The sequence below is a fragment of the Odontesthes bonariensis genome, chromosome 9 (assembly GCF_027942865.1).
Source record: "Odontesthes bonariensis isolate fOdoBon6 chromosome 9, fOdoBon6.hap1, whole genome shotgun sequence".
In the NCBI taxonomy this organism is placed as follows: domain Eukaryota; kingdom Metazoa; phylum Chordata; class Actinopteri; order Atheriniformes; family Atherinopsidae; genus Odontesthes; species Odontesthes bonariensis.
Window position 1 is genome coordinate 20,513,840 of NC_134514.1, and position 12,373 is coordinate 20,526,212.

General features: G+C 40.6%; 2 protein-coding genes across 2 annotated transcripts in view; one reads left to right on the forward strand and one right to left on the reverse strand.

Moving 5' to 3' along the window:
- The first annotated feature begins 774 nt into the window (after window positions 1–774).
- On the forward strand, window positions 775–5,999 carry p2ry2.1 (purinergic receptor P2Y2, tandem duplicate 1). Its single transcript, XM_075474432.1, has 5 exons — window positions 775–801; window positions 2,130–2,480; window positions 3,988–4,156; window positions 4,253–4,598; window positions 4,682–5,999. Exons 2-5 carry the CDS (start codon window positions 2,147–2,149, stop codon window positions 4,874–4,876), a joined length of 1,044 nt encoding a protein of 347 aa, XP_075330547.1. The 5' UTR covers window positions 775–801; window positions 2,130–2,146; the 3' UTR covers window positions 4,877–5,999.
- Window positions 6,000–7,896: 1,897 nt separating this feature from the next.
- The window catches only part of relt (RELT TNF receptor), a 30,539-nt gene continuing 26,062 nt past the window's right edge, over window positions 7,897–12,373 (reverse strand). Inside the window, exons 9-11 of the mRNA XM_075474433.1 lie at window positions 11,553–11,939; window positions 10,726–10,836; window positions 7,897–10,262 (exon numbers count right to left, since the gene is read on the reverse strand). Coding sequence (XP_075330548.1) covers window positions 10,259–10,262; window positions 10,726–10,836; window positions 11,553–11,939 — 502 coding nt within the window. The 3' untranslated portion in view covers window positions 7,897–10,258. The remainder of the gene's footprint in view (window positions 10,263–10,725; window positions 10,837–11,552; window positions 11,940–12,373) is intronic.

Sequence of the window (12,373 nt, forward strand, 5' to 3'; positions counted from 1 at the left end):
TTTGAGTGAACAAGCCAAAACAGGTGGGAGGTTTTGCATTCTTTAAGACGGGAATATTGCAAAAAAAAAGGGTTCCTTTTTATGTCAAACCTTGTTATCAAGAGTGGCAATGCCTTTGCAGGGAGAGCGCATGAGATGGCCTCCTCAGTGTTGAATTTTTAAAATCCTCGCTGGAACAATTGTTATTTCAAAAGGCTGTATTAAGGTGATGGTTTAGTTATGCACTAATACAGTTTCCGTCGATAGGTTTTTGGAATAATATTCCCGTTAAAAGTCTACTGCCGAGGCAAGGTTAAGGTGTTCTTTTATTGTTTTTTTGTCTATGTATTGATGACAAGTTTCCCCAAAATTTAACCAGCCAAATCCCATGAAATCAAGTGGAAAGGAGTGTGGAAGCATTAGAAAAAGAATAAACCTTTAGAGTTTAGCACATAATCAAATCGCTTTCATTCAAATTCGTAAAACACTTTAGAGTTCAGCATCTGAGCTCAAAATGGCAAAAGCCCTTGGATTAAACAGAGCCTATTTTTTCCTCCATTTTTACCATTTTAAGAAATGTGTTTCTTAAGTTGTCCAGCCGCAAAAAAATAAACGTTTGAACGGTTTTCAGTGGCAGCAAAGTTGACCTAGGCGCTGTCCATATGATTGTGAGTGGGATGATAAAGTCTAAGCCTCAGGGTCCAGCTGGGCAGGCTTTGGCTTGTCAGACTCGAACACACCTCGACAAGTTCAAGTATCACACATTTTCATACAGCTATGAACAAGACAGTGAGGATACATTGCACAGGAGTGTCAAACAGTGTGAGTAACGTCATGTAATTGCCGGTATTATAGATCTTTTTGTTCAGCTTGTTTACCAGAGAAGTACTTACTAAATTCCTGCGAAATAGTAAGATGTGTTGAGTTTGCCATTGCATGCACACAGCAGGTAAGAAAAATGTGGGAGGCAGCAACATGGGCTGATCTGTTTACGGTCTGTTTTCTGTTAAAGTTAACCTGCAGCTGTTTTGAAACGTATAAGGGAGAGCAAAGCGTTCAGAGTCAGTATGTTCTTGAGGAAACAGGGCACAAGAGACGATCTCTTTGGTGGAAAAGAGAAGGGAAAATAGAGCGTCATCTTCCTCTGAGAAGCTAGTGAGTCCACCATTTGCTCTTTAATTTGCATGTTGGTTTTTAAAAGCGTTGTTTCTGCGTTAATGCATGACTGGTTTGAACTTGTCTTTGTCAGGTAAACTGACAGAGGCCGAGTGAGGCAATGCTTCACTGTACTGTATGTACTGATGAGTGAAGAAGAGCTTTAAAACCGTCCTAAAACAAAGTATGGTTTGAGTTCAAAAGTTATTCGTCTGTTTTTCCCTCTCACGGCTTTGTTTTTTTTTTAGAAAACTTTGCCATTAAAAGTGCAAGGAGATGGGTTGATTTTCTGCGCGAGAACACACAGTTGACAGTTTGTAAAATATTTATTTTCATGCAACTCTGCATGACTCTCAGCTCTCCAACAACAGGCCCACCATCGTGTTTCAGAGCTATCGAGAAGTTTAGATGTGTCGCCAGGGACGATGTCGCACACTTGCACAGTACGCATAGGCTATTTGTTTGTAACGATGAAACACACATTTTGCGTTTCTCAAATGTTTACTCACACACTCATCCGTGTATTTATCTTGACAAAAAAAAAAAAAAAAGATTTTGGAGAGGGTATAATTCTCATTATAATCTGATAAGAGGGGCACTGTAAGTATCTCCTTCTCTTAGTCTCTCACAATTCTTCTCTCATTTTTTCAACCACTCACTCAGTAAGAAAAGGACAATTTAGGGAAGTCAGTATTGAAATGATTTACTAATCCACAATGACGTTTAATGTGGGCTGGCTCAAGCTGGACTCTGTAAATCTGATTGTGAGTCACAATAGAATAGTCGGCTGGACTGTGTTGCTGAGGCATGCCAGGGTGAGTGACTCAGAGTATCCTAAAACACTTTCTGTGCTGATGTCCCTCTCTGTAATGATACAATTTCCTGTCTACTGTCTCCTTTTGTTTGAGTGATTGCTTCATTTCTGTGTGGAAAACTGAAAGGCTCAAATGCATGATAACCATAACTTATTTCCTTTGTGTATATCTTTCCTTCAGGTGTTGTTACAATCAAGATGGAAGCCTCAGACATCAACAAGACTGAACTCAATAACTCTACCACCATCTGTCAATTTAATGAAGATTTCAAATTTATTCTCCTTCCTGTCAGCTACGCCCTGGTCTTTTTGATCGGCCTGGCTTTGAACGCCACAGCGCTGTATGTGATTTTTTTCCGAACAAAGCGCTGGAAGCCCTCCACCATCTACATGTTCAACCTAACGATGTGTGACACACTCTACATCCTCACGCTGCCCTTCCTCATCTTCTACTACGCCGATGAGAACGACTGGCCCTTCAGTGAACCGTTCTGCAAGCTCATACGCTTCCTGTTTTATGCCAACTTATATGGTACAGTTCTGGCAAGCTCCACACCTATACAATACAATGCAATACATCACCTGAGTTTTGACTTATGGTGCAGCAACGGCATATTATCCTCTATAAAATTGAACAAAACTTCTCTGAAGAGCTTATCATTTCGGATTAAATAATGAATATTAAACATTGAAAGGGCATCATGTTGGAGAACCAAGCTATACAAAGGTTTATTGGTCAAATGCTGTTGTTAATTCATAACCCTGTCTCCATAAAACTTTGGAAACTGTGTGGAATGTAAATCAAATCAGAATAGGCTGATTTGCAACTCACTGAGACGCCAAATTAAATTGCTAGTGGCAGCATTCTTTTTGAAAAGTATGAATTCAAAAAATTAAAAAGTGGGATCAGGGTCATGTTAATGCTGTCTTGACAGCTAAAAGCTCTTCCCTTCTTGCTTCAGACAGGGTTTCAGCTGCTCTACCATTCAGGGTCTCGTTTGAGATATGTTTTCTTTTATTAAATCCTAAATGTTGTTCTTGGTGACAGGCAATGACTGCAGGGAGAAAAGACTTTTTTCCTTTTTTTTTATTACAGAGCAAATCTGTTTTAATATGGGCAGAATGTCGTTTTGCACTGTATTGCTCTCCTCTGAAAAAGATTTCCGTAAAGAAGCTCCAAAATCAGTACATATTACTCCTGAAAAAAAGGCTGAATGGTCCCTCTCCTCCTTAGTCCTGAGGAAACAACATCCTTAATGCCCATCTTAAATCACATGTTAGAGGTTTTACCTTCCATTTGTTGATGCTGATGGATTCGCTGAATCGTGGAATGGCATTAAATGGACTGTACTTATATGGTACTTTTCTAGTCTAGCTGACCACTCAGCTTTTACTATACAAACCACATGATGCGCACACACACACACACACACACACAGCACAGCACAGTGCAGCACAGCACATACTAGTCTATGCAGTGTAACAGGCTATCCAGTGCTTTTTTTCCTCGATCACCCACATTCACAAACTGGTTGGCAGTGTGGGGTTCAGTGTCTCAAACAAAGAGGACACTTGGACATGTGGTCCAGGGAAGCTGAGGGTCAAACTGAAGACCTTCTGACTGGCAGACAACTGATCTACCTCCTCAGCTACAGCGGCCCTAGCATCATTAACTAATAATTGACATAATTCAAAATATGGATGAAATCCCCAAATATCTTACGATATTAGATTGAGAAATGTCACTCCTAAATTACTAAAATATTCGACACACAGTCCTTCATGGGGTAGTAATCTTTACCTCTGAAAGACTCACTAAGAGGCTTATAATACCCCCCCACCCCGAAAAAATTACTGACGTACTGTGAGTTATTTTTGTGTGAGATGTTCTCAACAGTTAACTCTTGGCATTACACAACCTTTGATTGTTGTGTGATATCAGTTACACGGCACCTTAAAATATGTGCTGATATCAGAAACAGTAAGGGGTATTCCTTAAATGGCAGGATATCATGAAGACTAAAGTTTTATCCATCTAGGTTCCATTCTGTTCCTGTGCTGTATCAGTCTGCATCGGTTTGTTGGCATCTGTTATCCGGTCCGCTCCCTCAACTGGGTCAGTGCTCGCCAGGCCAGGCTGGTGTCTGTGGCAGTGTGGGCCTGTGTTTTATTCTGCCAGGCTCCTGTCCTCTACTTTTCCAGAACAAGGTGATTGGCTCAAGAAAATACACATCGTCTCAGCCAAACCAGGCGGCATCGTGTAAAAATCCAAATCAAATGTTTTCCTGTCATCTCCTCTGCCAGGGACGTGGATACTGAGCGAATCTGCTACGACACCACCAGCCCAGAGCTTTTCGATGACTTCCTGGTGTACAGTTCAGTCGTGTCAGTGCTCATGTTCGCGTTGCCCTTTATGGTGGTCATGGTGTGCTACGGCCTCATGGTGCGGAAGCTTCTAGAGCCCGGCTGGGGGTCCGAAAGGGGAGCTGAGAGCGAGAGGGGTGGCATGACTAGCCAGCGGTCGAAGCAGAAGTCGGTCAAGATGATCATTATTGTGCTGGCAGCTTTCATGCTGTGCTTCCTCCCTTTCCACCTCACCAGGAGTCTTTACTACTCTTTTAGATACCTGAGGCAGGTCAACCCGAAGCAGGTGAGGAGCAATATGTTTTTCCCAATCAGTCTGTTACGGTGACTTTAAAAGCTCAGAGTATGATATTCTTATGTGTTCACCAGATCAGTTGCAGTTTGCTGGAGGCCTCCAGTGTGGCTTACAAGGTGACACGGCCTTTGGCCAGCGCCAACAGCTGTGTGGACCCCATCCTTTACTTCCTGGCGGGGCAAGATGTCCGCAGTAATCTCACCAAGAAGAGCAAACTGTTCTCACCAAAAGCAACAAGTGTGAATAGATGTGTGACGACACAACTGTGATCCAAAAGCTGAAACTATCTCGCTGAAAATGCAACCATTTTTGGGGACAAGTAATGTATTTATTGCCTGCCTCTTCTTGTAGATGAGACTCCCATGGATTGGATGGTAGTTCTCAATCTTCTGGACTTCATCTCTATGAAGAAGGATGTGTTTTTTTCATTCCCAAGAGAATATAGCTCTTAACATATTAAGTGTTATTTTTTTTTGTTTCGTTTTTAGGTCTTTCAATATGCTGCGCATGCATAGCTTTCAATTGGTCATTTCACTGAGATCAAACTAAAAAGAAATACTTTAGAGTTGTGTTTTTTTTAAGAACTCTACTGACTAAAATAGATAATGAACATGGCATTCTTTATTTAAATTTTTTTTAAAGGGAAATATTATAGGAAAATCCTTTTCTTCTGTGCTCGAGGGCCTATATTTGGGTGTCTGAAGTCACGACCAACACTCACAAAAAATATAACGCTGGCATCCGCATATTTGGAATGGTGTCATCTGGTGAACTGTTCAGGCTTGCTAGTGAAACTTATGCACTGCACAAGGTTATCCAGAGTTTAGGGAGCCGTAATGGTGAATTGTCAGTGGTGGCATTTACCAGCCAGCAGCTGTGTTCTGCTGTGGATGTTTTCACAACTTGGGCCAGTTCAACACATGACTTGCAACAAGACTGTACCTAAAAGATAGATCTGTTGCCCATCCAGTGAGTCATTCCTCATTCCTTAGATGATCACCTTGAATAGAGGTGTACATTTCTGTGTTATTTTTCCCAAAGCATGTCTAGGACATGTTATTTAGACCTCAAGCCATTGTGTCAACTTGGGAAAAAAAGGGCCTGATATGTCTTCTTTAGTTTCATTCACTGACAGTACATCACAACATAGCCCTTCATAATTGTTATTTGCCGGTGATTTTATTAAAAAGCTATTGCACCTGATGCTTGTACTTGTGTGTAGGGTGAAATTAGGAGGTTGGGGAGACCTCGCCCAGGTCTCAGAAGTTTGTCAGAGCGAGCCGAGCTCCTCAAGGCATTTTGTAAAGATTAAAGTACAAGAAAAAAAAAGTGAAAATCCTTTCTATTGAGGATAACCAGACTGCTTTTTGTTTGCTATACCTCATAGTTGGTACAGAGCAGCGACATCTCGCAATGTCTGTAGAGGCAGGCAGTTCTCTTTTCAAGTCGTTTGGTTTGTTACAAATGCCAGAGGTGTATTTACGATACTTGCTTTAAATAAAAAGTTCAATCTTCATATACATTTTTTTTTCTTTTTTAGCATACTGTCCAGCATCATGGCAAACAGAATAGTAATATGAGCAATGTGTTGTGCCAAACATATTTGCTTTGCCAAGGGAGGCTTTATGAATATAAAGCTCCCCTTGATGCCCAAGTACTGCTTATTTAAGATACTTGTTTGATATTGTTAAGATACTTTATATAAATTAATGCCGAACCTGACAAGGGGACAAGGGAAGAGGGTGAGCAAAGAAAAAGAAAGGGAAACGATACAGAGATACAAAGAAATGATATGAGAAGACAATGACAAAAACAAGACAAAACCAGACAACTTGCTGCTACATCTGCTTGAATCCTGACTAGAATCAGGCTATACGACCATATTACTCCAGTGCTCAGGCTTCCTGTCACTCAGAGAATAGACTTTAAAACAGCTCTGCTCGTGTACAAGTCTCTTCATGGTCTAGCGCCAAAGTACATCTCTGACATGTTAGAGCCATATGAAACAACTCGGGCTCTGAGAACTTCAGGGAGGGGTCTCCTGCTGGTGCCCAGAGTCAGGACTAAACAAGGTGAGGCTGCGTTTCAGTTTTATGCTCCTCAAATCTGGAACAGCCTTCCAGAAGATGTGAGACAGGCCTCAACTCTGACAATGTTTAAATCCAGGCTGAAAACAGTTCTGTTTAGCTGTGCATATGGCAACTGAAAGTATTTTATCTGAATTCTTTGCTTTTAATTTAATTAATTAATGATTATCTTTAAAAAAAAATTTGGAATGATTTTATTTACCTTCTTGTGATTTTATGTAGTTGTAAAGCTCTACAAATAAACTTGCCTTGCCTTGCCTAGAAAGACTAGAGAGAAAACATCCTATGCCCTCTGTGGGGTAACTGGGTGAAGAGTCATCAGGAACACCTGCAGGTAGACAAACAAAACAAAAAACACAAGCAGCAACAACACCAACAGCAAGTACATGAAACATAACTGTGGATACTGATGGTTTGAAACCACAGGACGACGCTGTAACTGTATGATGAGCATGTTACTGAGTGAATGAATGTGTGCGCGTGTACATGAACATGAACATGCAAAATATATGGTACAGGTTTGCATGAATTGTGCTGAGTCATAGGTTTATGTCAAAATTTAAGTTTCTGCTTTTGTATGTTTGTATAGGAGGTGAGCTTTTTGTCCTCTGAGCCACATATTAGAAAGAGGACGGATATGTCCGTGTACCCGTTTCAACGACAATGTGGCATTTTAAGGGCTGTTTTTACTGTTGTAGTGGCTTACTTGCTTCTCTTACTGATTTCCTTTAATTTGACTTAACCAAAGCATTAACACAAGAATACAGCTCCATAGCAGCTGCACAGCAAAAACAGTAAGCATTGAAAGTGTTAACGGTAATTTGTAGAAAAGTGCTGCTGAACCACTCAATCTCACTTGTCTCGTCCATCCTAAATTCATGAAAACATCTAAAAGTAACCACTAGGGGGTGATAGTGTTTAAGAGGACATGCTAAAGAGTCTCAACTCCAATTTTTTTTCACATTTTGCAGTTCTCTGGTTCCCTGGCATACACTAATTGCCCACAACTATGTTCCACACTCTTCCCCACGATGATTATATTCTGGTGAATTGGTTTCAATTAGATTATAATAACTTGGACAGAAATGGGCTGTATTTATTTCGACTTGTCTTGAACTGGGATGGATTTTGTTTTGAATTGGCTCTACATAAATGAAACAAAATCAAACTGAAGAGCAACAAGAAGCAGCAACAACAAAGTGTTTAAAATACATCTCATCTTTATTTTAAGGGTAAAAACATCATACAGAAAAAATGTAAAATGATATAAATAAATGCTACAAATCTGATGAGATGAAGGTTCTTTATACTTCCTACCAACAACACTCCAGTTTTTAAACATTTAATGACAACTTCACTGTAGTGGTGAAACCAGATTAAATGAAAACATGTGACTGCATGTAATTTCAGCCAATAAATATGCTGTCCTTTAGACGTGTCGTCATATTCCTCTTTACAATATAACAGGAAAATAAGAGTGGTTAAAAAACCTCTATGAACACATGAGTACATGCTTTAAAACCCATGAGGATGTAAACTGAAGCCAGCTGAGCTGCTTGACTTTGAGGCAATTTGGTACACTAATGCTTTGCAGCCTCTGGTTGGTTTGTCTAATTAACTTCAGACGAAAAATGTGGGCCTGTATTTCGTGATTTCTTACAGTTATGGGGATTGCATAACTGGAGTCTGGCAATGTGTTTGTTTGAGTCGGTAATTAGATTGGAAAAATGGAAAGGAAAAAACACTGATATGTTCAACCCAGGATTTTTAATCCAGAGGTTGGATTAAAAACATTTTTCCTGTGAATTTGAAACAGCAATTCAGCTTATATACCATGAAGAATGTATCTCACTGGTGGAGTGCAGTTGTTTTTCCCATTACAGGGGAGCTACTGTATCGCCTCACACTAACTGTGTTTCAAAACTATAAAATCAAAGCATGATGTGTTTTCCTTTACCCCACCCATATTTACATATGTACATTTATTTACATGTTTTTGTTCTACAAAAGTGTGATCTCTCTACATCTGTACTTTTTTCACCTCAGGTCCCAAATGATAGCTGCAGCCTATCATGAGCCACTGAGCTGCAGCGTCGTTAAAACTCCTGTGATGCGGAGCTGCTTAACAACAAAAGTCAGCCCCCGATTCCCCTAAGTCAATCTAGTCAGAGAGCTTAAAGGTTACAACAGTTATTGATACTGGCTGTGAGTAGGTGCACACTGCAGATGGAAATGTAAGAAGTCTCAAGGGTTTAAAGGAAATGTGCTGCATACTTAATCCTGAGCACCATTTCCCCCTTTTTAGGGGTCTAGAATGTTAATAGGAAGAGAGATGCTTGAATTTAGTAAGAAGGGCTGCAATATCGTCCGAGAATGTCCACATCAAAGTGGAGGTGTTTGCTGCTGACATGCCCCATTTGTAATTCTGTGTTTATTAGAACTTTATGGATGAGAAATCCCACAAAGATAGATACGTGTGACATGTAACAGAGATATTTAACATTTCAAAAATCCTCCACAGACTACTTTTAGAGCACCGAAACATGTTGAAGTTGGATAGTTTTGCTATAACTGGAAGTAATCACTCCTGTCTGTTCAGTGCAGCTTGCAGACCATCGTGTCTGTGGTGACCGTTTGGACTATGATGAGCACTGAAGTCTTCTTAAGAAGAATGCTCCTCTAATACCGCAGACACGAGCTGCAGAGTGGATCTGATTTTATGAGTTGAAATTATTTTCTTGACCTTGCATCAGTGTGCACGGAAGCATGGCAGCAAGACTGCAAGAAGAAGCACAACCCGACATGACAATGTCACCTTGGATTACTTTGCAGCTGTTTCACAGTTGCTGTTTATAGTATTCTTGCTGAACACTGGGCTGATTCCAATCAATTCTGTCCTTTCTCAGGGTTCAGGGTCAGACTTCTCCTTTTGAATAATCAAACTCAGTGCATACAGTGAGATTCTGTTCAGACTACATTCAACATCTTAAAGGTCTGAAACAGCAGCTCACCTGCAGTTTTTGTGTGAGCAGAAGTGAAGAAGAAGCCAAATTGGCCAAGGACATTCACACTCATATTTCATGTGGCGTTTAGTTGCAGAGAATTGAATGAAAGGTACCATATTAATGAGAATTTTATGTTTTTCCATCAGTGATGTGATGTCCTCCACGATGCACACCGGAAGGGCTGCTGGTGCAATTTGATCAGTGACTTTTAGTGATTTTATATCTGTCTTTAGGTGCCAGTTAGTGATAGTTGTTCATCACAAAGCTTTAAAGGATGTCTGTCCCTGCAGGGATCCAAAAGGCTTTTCAAAGCCATTTATGTGTGGATCAGGACAGTAAAGCAGCAATTATGCTTTTTTTTGGTTTGATGTCATAATAAATACAGTTACGTTCCTCTTATCACTTAACTACAAACAACTTCTTCCAGCAGGAAGAGGATGGGTTTTTCTCTGAGTCAGCCACTTAAAAATACCCTCCCTTCCCAGCGGTCAAGTTGTCATCAGATGATGAGGTCATCTTCTGCGAGGTAGCATCATTGTAGCTTCAGCTCTGTATCTCTTCATCTGATTAGACAAAAAGTGAATGAGTGACAGGCATTGAGATAATTAATTCATAAAGCAAAGAAGGCAGCTCTCTGATCTCCTTTTTTCCTCGTTCTGGCTGACGTTGAAACATAATTTTTGCCACTGAAAATAATTTCTCTCAACTAAAGGACAAGGTGAAGCAAATGATTTCTGACATCGGTAGTATTAAAAATGCTTATTCAGCTTCAAAGAGTTTGCACATATATAACTGGCCAGCAGCAAACAGAGGAAGCCCATTTTCCAGACTGTCTTAGAGACACTCCTCCTCTCAGCTGAGAATTTTGTGTATAACTGACTTTGTAAAACAAACTTGACACTTGACTTCAGTGTTAGCCAGAACAGTCTGCAACCACTTGGACACAACCAAGTGCCCTAAAACTATCCATTTTAGGAGGTTACAACGAGAGAAAAGACAAACAACTCGATTAACCGAAGACTGTACCTTCTGAAGCCAGATGATTTCCCACCAAACAGGGAGTTCCTCTGCTCCTGAGATGATGCCTTGGTTTCCAAGGTGATAGGCTTGTACTCTGGGATATGGGCGACTTGAAATCTGCAAATTGAATAGAAGATAAAACCAAGTTGTAACCATGATTACTATCAGATAACCACTGTTTTATGGCTGCCAGTGTAACACATGCACACACGCACACAGAAATGTGCAGACTTTCTGTCTGACAGCGTGTTTGAGGTGTACTCGCTCCATCTGTTGTGTTTTTTTTTTTTACATTTTCGCCAACTTTTTGAGGGTTTTTCACATTCAGGTCATTTCACCGTAGAATGATTCATCAAAAAACCAGTGCTGTTTGTAGACACTGCAAATCTGATGGTGCAATATTTAAAACCGACGCTTTGCAAAATTACGAAAGAAATAATTACGATCAGAAAAGGCCATTAAAGTGTGTGTTTGAAGAATGAAAATAGCCATTGTGCAGCTAATTGTGCAGCTAATTGTAATACATTATATATCTATAACTAAAGCTCATATTACCAACTAAGCTACATATCAACCTCCCCCTGACCAAGAAAGCTTAAAATTTTTATATTGTTTGATGCTTGGTAATTTATTCTTCAACAATAAAACATATTTAAATATAAATATATATATTTTACACATGTGTGTGTACATATAGATATATAGATATTTAGATATATATGTTTAGTAATGCAGAACCTTTATTTGCAAAGTAAATGGAACACTTAGAAATGCAGAGACAGAGTTGAAGTAAGAAGTGGCAGAAAATAGGAATGCCCAAATAGTAGACTCACCTCCCTACAGACAACACCGTGAGCTCTCCCTCCTTCTTCTCCTTCACTTCAGTCCCATCCGATTTGTCCTGTACAGTTTTTGGCACAACAGCAGCTTGAGTACGATTTGTGTCTATGCACCCTCCCCCCAGCAGGGGGATGTTCTGCTGGTCGGTAGGTGTGTCCAAGGAGGGCAGAATGAGGCTTGGTGGGGGCTTCAGCGGGTCTTTAAGAGAATCCAGAGGAGGAATGAGAACAGGGGGCCATTTTTTTTGGGCACAGCGAGAGCAGCGGTAGCCGTGTCTCGGGGCCCGGCCAGAAAGGCCGGAGATGGTGTGGAGGTGGGACTGGTGGGGGCAAAGCTTGGGGAGGGCGCGGAACGTAGACAAGGGAGCGAGCATCGGGAACCTGGGGGAGAGAAGAGCGGGAGATGATAAAAGTCTTTAGTTTTATTCATATTTGGTTTCGTCCAGTACTAATGAAAATAGTCAAAACACTAACTTAGTGAACACAAAGACATCCATGAAGCGCACATCCTTTATCCCTTTGGTCTACAAAGACAACTGCAGTCACTACAGATGCATAGTTGTTCTTATCATTTCATATTATTGTAATGTTCGCTTGGCGTCTGCTTGCAGGAGGTGTTCCATTCACATGTAGAAGATCAGGTTTTATACAGAGAGGCTTTCAGTGTATGCACTCTGCTAATCAAGTCTGCATTTTAATGAGAAATTAGTGGATACACACATCTCAGCAGAGATCCCGGCGCGCTGTCTCTGATTAACTCTCTCAGACTCGCAAAGTAACATTTGGGTACCACACATTGCAGACAGTCTGTGCTG

Coding starts and splice junctions, on each gene's coding strand:
- p2ry2.1 (XM_075474432.1), top strand. CDS start 2,147: ATGGAAGCCTCAGACATCAACAAGACTGAACTCAATAACTCTACCACC. Junction 2,481..3,987: donor GTTTTATGCCAACTTATATG/GTACAGTTCTGG, acceptor TTATCCATCTAG/GTTCCATTCTGTTCCTGTGC. Junction 4,599..4,681: donor GGCAGGTCAACCCGAAGCAG/GTGAGGAGCAAT, acceptor TGTGTTCACCAG/ATCAGTTGCAGTTTGCTGGA.